At 42.5% G+C, this 14,849-nt stretch overlaps 1 protein-coding gene across 2 annotated transcripts in view; it reads left to right on the top strand.

Moving 5' to 3' along the window:
* The window catches only part of GLS (glutaminase), a 58,535-nt gene extending 44,019 nt beyond the window's left edge, over positions 1-14,516 (top strand). For both annotated transcript variants that reach the window (XM_080598818.1, XM_080598820.1), the window contains exons 15-18: positions 9,853-9,914; positions 10,928-11,004; positions 11,108-11,171; positions 11,259-14,516. In XM_080598818.1, coding sequence (XP_080454944.1) covers positions 9,853-9,914; positions 10,928-11,004; positions 11,108-11,171; positions 11,259-11,415 — 360 coding nt within the window. In that variant the 3' untranslated portion in view covers positions 11,416-14,516. The remainder of the gene's footprint in view (positions 1-9,852; positions 9,915-10,927; positions 11,005-11,107; positions 11,172-11,258) is intronic.
* The last annotated feature ends 333 nt before the right edge of the window (positions 14,517-14,849 follow it).

Raw genomic sequence — 14,849 nt, 5'->3', positions numbered from 1 at the left:
GTCCTGTATTTTTTCTAGTATAACAGGCTAATGCAAACTTGGAAATAGGTTATTTGCTGAGGGACAGTGCGTTACTTCTGGGACCGCTTGTGATCACACTGATTATTAACAAAACAGTGAATTGTTCCTATCACCCAACTCTGTGTTCAGAGATAATGTCGCTTGCTTCCTGTTGATGTGATTCACCAGTCCGACTTTCTCCTCGAGGCAGGCAACTTTATTGTTTGGTCAGGAATTACTTGTTCAGTATCAGAATGGATTTTTTTGGACTGGTAGACCTGTCTCTGGTTATAAGGGTATCTGTGGCTTCCTGTATGATAACTGCATTTCACGCTTCTTTTAAAGGACTTGTTTTGAACTTCACCAGCCTGTATTTGTTCAAAGACAACTGCTTAATGTAACTTCTGTTTGAGAATAAACTGAACAGCTGAGTATGTTTTGGCTGATGTACAAATGGGGAATATGACTGTTCCCAAGGCTTTGGTGTGAAACCATGGAGGTGGAAGATCTGTTTAAGTTAATAAGTGCTACCAATGGAAGAAAAACAGGTAACAAATAGACTGGAAATTAGAAGAAGGTTGCTAGAACTTGTTGCTGATAATTCAGAAACAATCCTTCCAACAAGAGTAGAGTGCAAATTTCTCGTAAGACCTCTCCTATTCTCATTCCAGCCTGCTGGATGTAGTCAGTTCCTTGCTTGTAAAGCTTGGGTAAGTGTCTCCAAAACCATCTTCCATTATTTTTGGAATAATTCTGGTTCAAAGTCTTGTAGCTGAGAGTAAACAGCCATTCATGAATTGTGAAATACCTGCAGCCAGGAAAGCAGGAGCGTTGCTCTGCTGGATGGTGCAGATATCTGTTGTGGTCAGTAGGTCCTTGAAAGGGCAGACGTTCTTTTGTCCTGCCTGCTTAATGCAGCCAGTGTCACTAAAGCACTCATCAGCATTTGGCTTTATTCATTTGACTGTTGTTGATCCCAGTCCTTTGGTTGCAAAGTTTGCAGTGTTAGTAATGTCTGTATCCACTACTTCAAAGGCTCTTGTTTGCGCTCCTGCATTCAAAGAGTCGACTCATCAGTGTTCATCCCACTTGTTAAGATTTTCTGTGCCTTTTGTTGCAGCAGTGTTTGCAGGGGGTTAGTCCATGGAAGGACTGAAAAGGGCATACAAAAATCCATGTCATGAGATGACCCTAAGATTCTGGCTGTGGTTTTCTGCAAGAATTATTGTTTTACCATTTCGGAATTTCTAATCATCATAGTTCAGTGGCAAAACATCCTTTTTGTCTGGCTTTAAAACTTTCTTGGCAGCAGAGAAAGGTAAAGGCTTTGAGAAGGTCGTTAAAATTTTCTCTATATAACTTTGGAGCTTTGGACATAGCAGCAAGATTCAGCTATTTCCATCCAAAATACTGATGGCAAATGCACGTTGCCCAAAACAGAAACTTTTCCTCATTTTCATTTTCTGACTTGGAAGATGCAAGTCTTTATGCCTTAAATGTCTCACTTGATTTAGTAAAAGCTGTGTTCAAAAAAAGTCTACGTACTCATCTGTTGTCATACCACCCACGGCAGACAACACCACAGCAATATCCTTGCGCAGGAGGACAGGCGTGAGGCTGACTGCTATTACTCCTCTTGTTAATTTGCGCTGCTCTGGAACTGCTTGGTTCATTAGAGTTACTGAGTTTTTGCTTATTAGGTCTTCAAAATTTCTGGTTGCTGTAGTGTTTTCATTTTATGAATGTTCATGAAAGGTTTTCTTTAAATAGCTGTTCATAGCTGGTATATGGAATCAACCAACTTTAGGTCTTCAGTCCAGAAGGACTATTACATTTTTTACTTAGGGTTTTGGGAGTTTAGTCAGTGATAGGCTTCATACTGTTGTCTCCAAAATTGGAAATGTGTTGATTCATCGATACCAGAAGTCAGAAACAGCAGGTGGAACTGAATGTGATCGTGCTTGTCATAATGTGATAAAAGCAGTTTCTGTACTCAAGTTTCTCCTTTCTCCAGTGTTCTTCCCTTTTGAAGTCAATCGTCTTCTCCAAAACAAAGGTCAGAGGTACTGAAGCCAAGTGTAGGACTTCTACAAATAATTCTTAGTGAGTAGCAGGTAGGATTAGCTACTCTTTTACCAGCCATACCCATTTTCCCAGCCGTGTGTGTGCATGGGGAGGGAAGCTCTCATCATTGCATCATCATCTAAGCCACGATGAGGTTTCAGCATTCGTTGAGGCTAAAGGCTTCCTGTTACTGTAGGAAGAACTTAGGATCATCTGCTTGGGGGTATCCACACCAGAGCTATATTGGCTGTGTTCATCCTAGTATATTTATCTTCAGTGTTCTGCACCCCAGCTGTGTGTATGGTGAAGGTTTGATTCTTCCTCATCCGCTGGGGGAGGCGGTGGTGGGAGCCGAGGGCCACTGCTGGGCAGGAGGGTCTGGGCTCACCCCGCGGGCTGTATGTGTCTCCGGAGCCGTGTAATGGGCATGGGCTTTCTGAGAGAATCCCTTCCTGAAGGTAAGTAGATGTTTCGCTTGGGTACGGTTAAACAAAACATTTACTAGATTAACTCAACTCGTTTTAGGTCCCATTTCTAACTTAAACGCAGTCAGTTTACTAATACTTCAGAATTATTCAGTAGCCTGAATGGAATTAGTCCCAAACCGTTAATAATCTGCAAAACAGTACAGCAACAGCTCAGAAAAGCCAGCTGGACAGTTCTGATGTGCTAGAGTGTAGCAAGTAGCATTTACAGACACTTTTCAATATCTAGATTATTTTAAAGTACTGATGAAAAAAGGGCTTCAAGCAGAGATGGGCAAAGAAAATCAATTTATTGTAGATTTGGTACTTCTGGGTGGCATAATCCAGTGCTTTGGCCTTTTTCTTTTTTACCTGTCTCTGTAAGGTTTGAAACTGGAGGAAATGCAAATGGTGGGAACCCCTTCAAAAGCAGTACGCGAGTAGGTGCAAAGAGGAGAGGGAGCCCTCTGTGTGCAGCCTTCCCCTCCAGGAGCACTGCTCTCTGTGACTCCAGTCTCTTTTCCAGTGAAGGAAACGGACTGTTCGTAGGTTGAAGGAAGGGGCTAATGACGTTTTTTTGGTGTCTAGAGAAATCTTCAGTGTGTATATTTGGTATGCTTAGTGCTTCTTATTTTGAGGTACAAGCGTGGCATCTGCAACAGGGACTGAGGCTGAGCTGCTTAATATTTGTTAGCAAACAGCAGCACCTGTCTCTATAATGTAAAGATTTTTTGTAAATGTAAAGCACCTGATCAATAATGTAAAGATTTTTTTTAATGCCCATCTTACGAAATTATCCAGCATGGTTGTACTGCTTTTAATGAAGTGTAAGGTTGTGGAAAGGCAGTAATATTGCATGAAATAACACGTGCCTTGTTTTTCTGTGTAATCAGCTCAACTACCTGGATGCAGTAAGGGGCTGTGTGTGCAGAGCACTCGAGTGAGTCTTCAGGGTTGTGAATGCAGCACACCCATCGGAGGAGCTTCATGCTGGAAGCTGTTAGCGCTGTTATTACTGCATTGTAGAGCCAAGGGAGGACTGAGAAGCTCTTCTGTGAACCTGGGTAAATAACCAGCTTGCTGGCTTGCCTGAGGGCTGTGCAGCTGTAGCAGCACAGTTGGTTTAAGGCTGCTGTGGGCATGCCTATGTGAAAATGCAGCCTCCTGTTTGGCTGTGGTCTAGCCTTAACACAGGCGAGTAGAAATTTTCAGTATATACAAATTGTGTTTGAACACGACTGCTCAAAACTGTAAGGCAGTTACTGAGGAATAAGCAAGTGTTTTATGAGTCTATTAGCTTTCCACTGACAGTGTGCATATGTAAATAATCGCCACGTAAGCAGCATTTCAAGTGAATTCCACTAGGGAGACTCCAAAAATAATCTCCCAGGGAGCAGCTCTGAAAGTTACTGTTGCTGCTTTGACTCCAAAAATAAATGCTGCACCCGCAGCTCGTGAAAGCTGATGGAGCTGGGTATCAGCCTGTCGCCAGCTGTACAGAGGAGCTTGCACCATCTAGAGGGAGAGAAATTGGTGCCTTAGAAATAAGGGGGGGGGAAGACCATCTTATTTTCTGTGTTAAAGTTTGAAAGCACAGAGGAGTAAGTATTTGCAGCTTCTGTTTTTGCACTTTTTTTTACATTACGTCAGGAAACAAAGGTTAGTAATGCAGAAAATAGGCATGGGGGGGCATGGGGAGAAGCCCTGAAGAAACAAGTTCTAGGGAATAGCTCGCCTTGGTTGTAATTTCAGATATTTCTAAAAGTTTCTGTATGCGGTTAACATGTAAGTGTCTGCATTTTGCTCACATATCTTGCAATTAGTTTTAGTATAATCGGAACAAAGATTTTCCCCAGGAATTACAATTTTCTAATTTTTCATAGTAATATATTACAAGTGCTTTTGACAAACCCACTGGAGGGTAACATGTTTATGGCTCAGTCTGACGTTTACCTTTAAAAGTGAATTCTTTGCTTACTTTCAGGTAATAACTTTTACATTGTTTCAGGGGAAGCAGTGCAGAAGCTGTGCAGCAAAGGCATTGGCTTTTGATTGAGACTGATATCCCTACAAAATGCAGCTTCGCTTCATATTGAAGAATGATGTATTTAAGCAAAAATGTGTCTTTTAGACTAGAATAGTGATTTTTCCACACTAACCTTTTCAGCAGTCCCTGGAGATGAGGGTTGGGGTTTGTTGTAAATGAGTTGTAAATGTGAACGTGGTCAGTTCTTAAACTAAGCAGTCCTGCCTAGTGTCTTAAGAGCGAATGTACAAATGAGTGCATTCCTCTCTGAGACTTGTCCCTGGTTTCTTTTTCCCTGTTTAATTTCAAAGGTGAAACTTCAGAACTAATTTTTAAGTGCTTTCTCCATTTTAGTTTGAAACCGTGTGTTCAAGGAGAAATTCAGCTACGGGCTATGTTTAAGCATGGTTGAATTACTTGTTCATCGTAGAACCTGGCTCTTCAATAGCTCATCACTGCTGTTTCAAAATTTATATTGACATATTTTAGGTTTAGGATTTTTTTTTCCCCACTGATGAAATGAGCATTTAAAAATTCGTCACTTCTCAGGAGAGCAGCAAGGATGACTGCTTTTTCTGGGTACTCGGGTAACCCTCAGCATTGGGTCAGCTTTAGGAAAAGTAGCCAAACCCTGCTAGTGTTGAGTCCAACTTGTTGATTTGGGGGTTTTTATGACTTTGGTTCATGTGAACTCTTTGCTTTTACGTTACTTATCAGTAGCTGGTCATTTGCGAAGGTCAGGAGAATGGGAAGACCTCATAGCACCACCGGTCTCTTCCCTAATCCTTAGCTTAAAATCTATTTTTTGAATTTCGGCATTAATCCGGCGCTGAGCTGGCTTAGCAGTGCCACGCACTTAGCACTTGGTGCGGGACCTTTTGGCGAGAGCTGTGCGGTGTGCTCCGTGTGTCGCTGTGATGCAGCTGCCAAACCAGGGTGACTTTTGCCGGTGTAGGGAGCGAGCTCAGACCCCGCAGGAGAAGTTACCGAGCGTGCTTGCTCTTTCCTCCTGGTTGATCTGCAGTTGTGCAATAGCATGTGTCAGGCTTGTGTGTAACCGGAGGGGAAAACTTGGCTGCGTCATCCTCCGTTGCTGGTGCGGGTGCCAAGGGAAGGTGGCCGAGATATCGTAAAAGCAGATCAACTGTGCTGCAGCAGGGGTAGTCCTCGTGGTGCTGTGCATTGGAGAAGGCAGGTTGGTCTGACTTCCCTGCTGTGCCCTGCCCAGAGCCGCCTCCTGCCCCGTTTTATCCCCGCTTCTGTCCTCCCTACTGTGGCTGCTCAGCCCTGCCTGTACCTGGGAGCCCTGAGATCCCAGTAAAACAGGGAGCTGTGGTCAGTGTGGTGGCAGCCGGCTGTTGGCAAGTCCTGAGCTGCCTCAGCTGAGGTCTGTCCTGATTTATCTCCGTGTTTCTGTGCTGCACAGGGGGATACTTCAGGACTTAAAGCTTTGGCCTTCAGGCCGGGAGGGTAGGGTTGGAAGTAGCATGCCCAAACTCTGCTCTCAGTGCGGCACTTTGAGAGGGAAAGGGGGACAAGAAAGTGGTGGCTGCTTGCCTCAGCCAGCCCTGTCTTTTTCCCAGCCTGGTTGCGTTTAAAAGTCTCCTGTCAGTACGCGAGGTCCATCCCGTGCTTAGTGAAGTTCAGGCATTGCAAAGTTTTTGGGAAACTACACATTCAAAGAACCTTTTCCTGCAACATTTTGAACATCTTTTTTGAAGTCTGGGCTGCGATGGTGTCCCTAAATTCTGTGAAGGGAACTTGAGGAAGACCGGGGGGCTGTTTGATTACCCTTGTTTGTATTACCTGCACCATTTCAAACTGTTGGGCTTGACAGGATCCTCGGCCACCTGGAAAAACCCTGCAGCCAACAGTAATATTTCTCAGCCTGTAAAATCTGTCATGTTTTCAAATAAATCACTGGGCGTGGGGGGGTGCTCTCAGGAAGCAGGACACGATAGGAAATGAAAACCCAGATTCAGTGACCTTTTTTAGTTAAGAGCTTCTCGTGGAATTAATCCAGCTCCGAGCTAAATTAATTTTTTTCTAAAGGATTTATTGTCTTTGCACAGCTGCTGAGCTGCAGCACAGTGGAGCAGCCCCCTTCCCATCGCCAGGCTTCGTTTCTCCGTCCTGTCCTGGCGCAGAGAGCGGCTGCAGCGAGCTCTGGGTGCTGTGCTGGCGGAGGTCTCCTGCTGAGAAGCATCCCGGAGGCAGCAGTACCTGTGCTGTTCCCCTGCAGGTTAAAAAAGAGACCTTTGGACCTGTCCGTGTTAAGGTGCATGGCTCTCAGCTCAGCCTTGCATGGGGATTCTCTCTGAACCATCACGAGATTAAGGCTATTTAGGGGAGTCTTCTCGCGTGGGCTGCTTGGGGTAGGAAGGGCTGCTTTGTTACCAGGCTGTTCCCGCACACCGCTCAGGTCTTTGGGGTTAATCAGATATGCTGAAGTTCTCTTCCAGTATTCATGTGCTTACCACAAACTAAATGGGCACTGAAACTTCTCTCAGCTCGATACACTGAAAAAATTTTCAGTCATGTCTTACCCCAGGTGTTTTGACAACCTGTTTACAGAGAAATCGGGGAGAGGGATGTGTCTGCTGTCCCCTGGACACGTGCTCCCTTCAGCAGTGAGGGAGCCCTCGTGTGTTGCTGTGCTTTCTCTGTTTATGTGCAGCGTTTGAAGTCTGACTCATGCTATCTGAGGGAGATGTCTTCAAGTTTTTAGCACGATCAGGCTTAAGGTATTTAAAACGACCTCAGTAGGAATAGACTAATTGTCACTGTAATGCCAAGCCTTCCTTTTTAGAGCTATATCTTGTTTGGTTCTTGCTTTTTGGGGTGTTTTCTTTTTTTTCCCCTTTGGCCCCCTTTATCTGTGTTTATCTGATGGCCCTGTAGCAGCGGTGTAGCTTCCTGCCTCTCTGAACTCTGGATGTTTCCTTCCTTTAACTTCACATCAGCGTAGTTCTTCACCAACAAAACAGGTCTCGGTTTTTCTCTTCTGTGCTGCTCACCTGCTCATCCACAGGCTCACAGAGCTGTTGGTTGGAAAGGAGCTCTCGAGGTCACGGTCACTTTGCCACTTCTTACCTGAAGCAGGACCACTGCCAGCACTGGGCTGAGTCGGTCAAAGCTTTATCGGAGTGATGACCTCTTACGTGATTATTTCACATCTACTATTTAGATCAATATGTTCTTTAAGTGATGTACCGGAAGATGCTCGTGTGTATTCTTACTTTGTATATCCTGTATGTTCTTATTTTGAATTCAAGCTGTATTTTGTTTTGGCAGATGATTCTAACTTTTATCATTTAATTCACTTTTTACTACCGCATTTTGAGCGGTTCATTTGATACCTTACGAAACTTGTTAACTTTTTAGCCTGGACTGTGCTGCTGATAGAGTAGGGTGAGGTTGCAGAGCCTAGGTTTGCTTTGTTGCTGGCAAATATAGTCCAATTCTTCAATTAAAATCATTAGTCTCACTTGAAATGGGGGCAGATAACCCAATGGGAGGGAGGTGTGTTTCAGCTGGGATGGCTACAATGTGCCTGCTTTTTTCTTGCTTGAATTCATTTCTGGCCAGTTTGGATAGTTTTTCTGCTACAATTGTCCTCCTGCTAAATCTGTTTCTCCCCTGCTTTTGTATCCCATTACCTTTACTGATGTACAGAGAGCAGTCACATTTCCTCTCAGATTTCCTTTTTTTGAACTGAAGTTTAGATTTTTCTGCGCTTTTTTAGGAAGGAACGTGTGCTGTTTTATACTATGTTTTAATAGACACTTTTGCATTTCCAGAAATGCAAAGAAGCCCAGCCAAAAGTACAGTTCCTTCTGAAACGGTTTTGTTCAGGACAGAATGCCGTTTGCTTTTGCTAAATCCAAAAAGCCGAGGAGCTCTCAGCACCTGCAGGACCTGCCTCTGGCTCGGGCACTAACCGCAGGCAGCCTGCTGCGCCTGCAGGCACCAGGAACGGAGCAGTGCTCAGCAAGGAGAACTTTCTGAATCATCCTGATGAAATGTAAAGATTATGAAACTGAATTCCCCTTCCATGCCTGCATTTAGATACAGTCTGCAGCCTGGCATCTATAAAAGATCTGCGTCCTTTTAGGAGGTTTTCATGTTCTGGGCGACTGTGTGAGGTTTAGCGTTGAAAGCCTGGTGAATGATGTTAGATGTAGGATGCGCAGGGTGTTTGCCCTTGTCTGGTTTCTTCTAGTGGTGCAAATCTCCGTGTTCATGACAGCTGCAAGTTTTCGTGCAGCTAAATCTATGGGAGACTTGTTGGTGGATGATTTCTTTTATTTCTTCCTCCCTCGTCGTGGAAGGCAAGTGCAGCGCCAGCTTTCTCCTTCATTTCAGCCCCTCAGCGCTCGGGGCTGTTAGCAGGACTTCATAGACTCAGCTTAAAAAGTAACCCGGCATTCAGAAACCTTCCTGGGAAATACTGCAGAGTGGTGCCTGCAACTGGCAGCGTCAGTGAAGGAAGCAAACCAACGTGGTGTGCTTAAAACCACCAGTTCTGTCTCTTGTTAAAACTTGCAGTTGTTATAGCCAGGATGTGTTAAAAATGTACATGGGAGGAGGCTTGTGGCCTAATAATATCATTCCTTATTTGAGTATTTAATACAGCTAGAAAAGCACTACTTGCTGGAGACTTTCCCAATGTAATTTGATCTAAAATTATTCTACCTTTGCATACAAACCTCATTCTTCTTGCAATGATTTCATGTGACAGAATTGCTTAAAATGTCTCTTTGAGGAAAGCTTCTATATTAGATGTATGCAAGCAAAATCTGTAATACAAAGCAAAAACATTATTTCTCTTTTGCTAAAACAGACTTAACATTGTCTACTCTGTAAAACAAACAAACAAAACAAACAACTTACTCTTCCAGAAGGAGTTTGTCTTACAAGGTGTTTATGATTTGTGAATTGCACAAAGCGATGCTGTCTCTGTCAGTATCAGGCAGTCTAAGAGAGAAGAATACTGCTTGTCCATACAACAAAGGTCATATTGGTTACCACAGAATAGGCACGCACATTTTGTTTCATTTACTTTCCTTATGACTTCAACATTGGACAGAGACATAGAAGTACGGGTAGCAAAGCAAACTGGAATGAATTCTTGCAGTGTTTCTATGCTGTGTGCTTCTCTGGCCAAAATTTGCAGGACAAAACGAACCCGTTCATGAGCATTGGACCAGTTGACCATGCTGGCCTTCCATGGGTTTTCCATCTGTTTTCTTTTTGAGGAAAGAAGCTGAATAAACTGGGCATCATCTCTCTTTGTAGGTGAAGTCTGTGATAAACCTGCTGTTTGCTGCCTACACGGGAGATGTGTCTGCACTCCGGAGGTAAAAATCAGTGGGGTTTGAAAGCAGGAAAGCTGCTTGTTTGGCATCTGCACTTGTTTACTTATGAGTGTACGCTGTGCTCATGCTGGGGACATCCAGGCTGCGCTGGAAATTTAATATATTCTGCCACCACACTTTTAGCTATGGCATTTTAATGGTTACATTTTGCCTGACTCCTTGTTTGGTTGAACATCTTTGAAAGAGAAGGTTTGAAAAATCGTACCTAGGCACGGAGAGAAAAGTATAACAATGTGTTTAAAAAAATAAACAACTAGTCATCAAAAAGATACCCTCGTACTATACCGCAGTCCCATTGTTTTCCATTTCTTGGGATCATACTGAAATACGTTTCCTTAAATAGTCTTACAACGGCAGAAAACCCTAGCTGAACTCTAGCCTGCTTTGTAGTTCAGCTCTGAAACTGCCTCAGAAATTCAGGTTGGAAAACGCTCCTTGTTGTTGGAGAGGCTAGGAAATCTAGCTTTGCTTTCTAAATCTTGAATCGAATGTGGCAGTGTTTAAAGGAGTAACTGTAAGACTAAATAAACATATTAATTCAGCTAGAATATGTCTAAGTATCGTTAGTGGGTGGAAGGATGTGCGCAGCTTAGCTCTGTCCCTGAGCGATGCAGTGTGATGAAAGAGCTCTCCTAATACCTTAATGCTGTTCAGGATTTACAAACCTGGGAGTCCTTCCTGGGTTTCCCCAGCTGGCAGGAGTTTCCTGTGCTTTACACGACCTGCCTTGCCCATGTTTGGCTTTAGATCAGATAAATTGACTGTAAAGGTGCTCTAACTTTTTTTTGTTTATAACAGCTAGACCCTAGGAAGAAAGTTAAGCCCCTACTTTATTTTTAAAGCCAAAGCAATTAGGGCCCCTTTCCTTACTTTTTGTTGCCATCTATATCCTCTTGCAGGAGATGTTTTATTGTTTTAGCAGTGGTGTATTGTTCAATGCTAACTTTGTAACTCATTTTAATTATGTAAAACTTTTTTCCATAATTCTTTTTTAGATTTGCTCTGTCAGGGATGGATATGGAGCAGAGGGACTACGACTCCCGAACAGCATTGCATGTGGCAGCTGCAGAAGGTAATGTCTCACCTTGTATATACCTGCTTTCTAACACTGTGTGTGTGCACGAATACATGTAAGCCTATAAATACATACACGCACAGTCCTGCTTTTCTTACAGGACACGTGGATGTTGTTAAGTTCCTGCTGGAAGCATGCAAAGTGAACCCTTTCCCCAAAGACAGGTGAGTGGCTTTACAGCCCGGGTGAATTTCGGTGCTTTCTAGCTCCACAACTGCATGCTGATCTTAGATCTGTGTTCCCTCCTCTAGATGGAACAACACTCCTATGGATGAAGCTTTACATTTTGGACACCACGATGTATTTAAAATTCTTCAAGAATATCAGGTCCAATACACGCCGTCAGAGGATTCCAACAATGGAAAGGAGAACCGAACGGTTCATAAAAACCTAGATGGCTTACTATAATCATTCTCAGCTAGATCCTAAGAATCAAGTCACTTACCTATTTAATTGTGGTGTACATAAGTAATTGAAGAGCGTGTGTGTTTCTATCTGATAGTGGTATATATTTTACAGAAGTCTCTGTTACTTCAGTGTTATGTTACAGGAGTTTCTATACGCACAGGACAAATCCAATCTCTCAAAACCAACAAAACCAACTAAGAATCTCCCTCCATAATGTGAGCAATATTACCTCATGCTGCATATAATTGATGTATAAAGATATTTAGCTGTGGCTTTACTGTGCACTACTTAATTTATTTTTGTGTTCTATGTGAACTTGAGTCTGTGGTCAGGATTTTTTTGCTATATTTTTGTTTCTCTAGCCCTCTGTTTCCAGTATGGCTGAGATGAGCCAGAGTACTGTCAGGTATGAGCGTCAGTGAGGGTTTTCAAAAGTTGAGGATGCTGATGTAGATTTAGGCTGGGTGTGTTAAGTAAAGATCTGCACTTACTTTAAAAAAAAAAAAAAAAGAAATTTCCACACGAGCTTGTTTACATAATATAAATATCAAAAGAGTATATAGGTGATGGTTGTCTATGGTCTTAGGCTTGTTCTCAGAGATAGTCTTGTCAGGGAATTTGTTTTAAGGTTTGTTTGACCAAATGGCGTAGGAGAATGTGACTTGTAACATCTCTCAATGTTTAGGGGTTTTTTTTAGTGTTTTTTTCCTTAAAGCGTTTTTTTCTAGCCTCCTTCCTCTCTCCCTGTTCAGCTGCTAAAGTACTTCCCCTGTAACAGGGGAAAGCGGGTGCTTCCACTCTATGCAGTCGTGCTCCTTGCAGGTATATTTGCACTACAGCGAGCCTTGACAAGCTGCAAAACCCTGTTTTGGGCTCATGCTTCGTTCTTGGCAGTTGCACCAGGACCCAGCGAGGGGAATGTAGGCATGTGAAAGGCAAAATACTAAACCAAATACTACAAGAAATCTGACTAAATTTAAGTTTATCATGAGGAACACGGATGGAGTTAAACAGCTTTAAGGAGCATAGAGCCAATCAAAGCATGAGCAGAGCAGGAGATAAGCCAAATTTTGGGAAAATTCTCTTCTCGCACTACCATCAACCAAGGAGCAGGATATTAGTCAGTAGGATTACGGGGGTGTAGAACCAGGAGTTCAGCAACAAGAGCACAATTAGGTGATTCCTTTGGTGGTGAACTGTGGCATTTATTGTCTTACCGCTGAAGGCAGCTTGGCAGGTGCTGTCATGGGAAGTGTAGATGCAGATACTTTCTTGTTTGCAGAGCTACAGTGTGAGGACAGTTCCCTATCCCACGTGCAGTTGTTTTTACCAACACTGGCATAAAACCTCCGAAGTGATCAGTGATTTAAAGAGTTGGACTTTGAGACCCTGCAGTTGTTGGACGTAGATTTTAAGCCAGAATTGTTTAACATATAGAGATTTGTGCTTAAGAATAGCATATATAGCTAATTTTATGCTAGCACAAAACATCCAAGTCATTAGTAGATCTTGAAGTTCAAACTCTGTGTTTAGGCACCAAAATTCTCTTGAAACTGATGCCTGAATTCTTTCTAGATTGGGCCAAGCACTTTATAAAGATGACCTGATCCACATTATCTCCCTTTTGCAAGTGGGGAAACTAAGGCATAGAGAGAAGTAACTTCAGAATGACCCAGCAGGTCAGTGTAGTTGAGAATAAATCCTGTTGAGTTCCTGTACAGTCCTCTACTCGATATGCCATACTGCCTCCTACAGGAAGGGAAAAATCCAAAGGGAAAAGTGCTTGATACTCATCACAAGCAGTGACTGTCTTTGTGATGATGAAATCTTGGCTGAATCTGAAAGTCTAAAGCCCTGAAATCACCTTTCCAAGCTGGCTGGCATGGTTGTCAAACACTTTTTCTCACGAATCTTACAGCTCTTAAGCTGTTTCTTTTTTTCTCCTCTCTGAAGATCAGCTGTTTTTCTGAAGGCTTTTAACATCTCTTAACCTCTTCACCTCCTGTGTCACAGCCACCTTAGTTTTAGTCAATAATGAAATCAAATGGCCTTTGGCTCTTTAATGAGCTGCATTGGTCACTGAATACCACAAGGCCTCTCCTCTGCTGCACCCCACACTAAATCCCAAAATGTTTTCTCTGGCAACAGATCTATTAACTCTAGAATAGAGGAGTAGAGATTTTCAGATGGACTATAGCATTCTTATAGCATTCTGTATCTTGATGCTAATATTATTTCTGTTTTTGTATAAAAACCTATCCTTCAGCTTCTCAGAAAAATACCCAATTTAGTTTAACTGAAATTTGCATTGCTCAAGCAAGCATCTTTAAAAGGTAGGTATATTGTACAATACACAAACATACAAAACCTTCAGAAGCGGCATTTTGACTGAGTTAACATAAAGATCATGGCTGTCCCTGAACTTAATGCTTTCCCGAATCATACGGAGTGCTTTTAGCCAGTCTTAGCTTCAGTGCATTTTTGCTGGATAGCTTTAGTATTTTCTCAGTGTGAGAAGATGCGTTATTTTGTAATGTCCAATTAAGCAGTGCAGCTATTTAGACATGGCGTTATTTATAAATATATGCAGTACATTGATTTGGCTGTTTATCATTCATGATGCTGACATGTAGATTTCAACGTAAGTAGCTTTTGGTTATCTTATCAAATACTGACTTCCTTATGCTCCAAAGAAGATTCCCCACACTTCTGGTTTTGTCATATATGTTTCTTCTGTATCACAAACTAAATAGTTAAGCTAACTTAATGCTTTGTACTCAGAAATATTGTGATAGTCTTAGCATTAATTAGCCTATCTTTGTGAACAAAACGTATTGTACCGGATTTTTTTGCTTCAGAGATGGACTATCAGTGACTATACTTTCTGGCAGTGTACTTCTGGTCATTGTAACTGACTAGGCTGATCTCGACTTCTAGATTCTGTATTGTGGGGAACAGACAGTGATGAATGTACTTCTAGCAGTTTCCCATGAGTGAATCTAAACTTGAGCTGTACTGGTTCTGAAAATGAAAGCTATTTATTTTAAGAAATAAGATCCAGATAGCGTTGCTTTTTACAGCATAATAAATGGAAATACCAAGATGGTGGTGGTGGTGTTTTTTATTGGTTTTCTGTGTGACTGCGATTGAAATACAAGCCTTGGGTCAGGGGAAGGCTGTCCAAGAAAACCTGCTCTGGTCATTTCTGTTGTGCAAAGCTTATAAGAAATAAGAATGAATTAGCTGATTTAGTTGCTTGTTGTTTTTTTTTGTTTTAATCTACACTTCTAGAGCTCTGACTTCCTTTGCTTTTTGTTGATGCTGAAATTCTTAAGTGGATTGGCCATGTGCCCTCAGAGCTCTTGCCCTCCCTTGCCTACTCCCCAATCCTTCATCTCACCATTTTCTTTTCTTTTAGTTTTCTTCTGGCTGTG

This window comes from Anser brachyrhynchus, assembly GCF_964034855.1.
Source record: "Anser brachyrhynchus genome assembly, chromosome: 7".
In the NCBI taxonomy this organism is placed as follows: Eukaryota; Metazoa; Chordata; class Aves; order Anseriformes; family Anatidae; genus Anser; species Anser brachyrhynchus.
The sequence above is the reverse complement of the archived record's forward strand: the minus strand, read 5'-3'. Positions and strand labels throughout refer to the sequence as shown.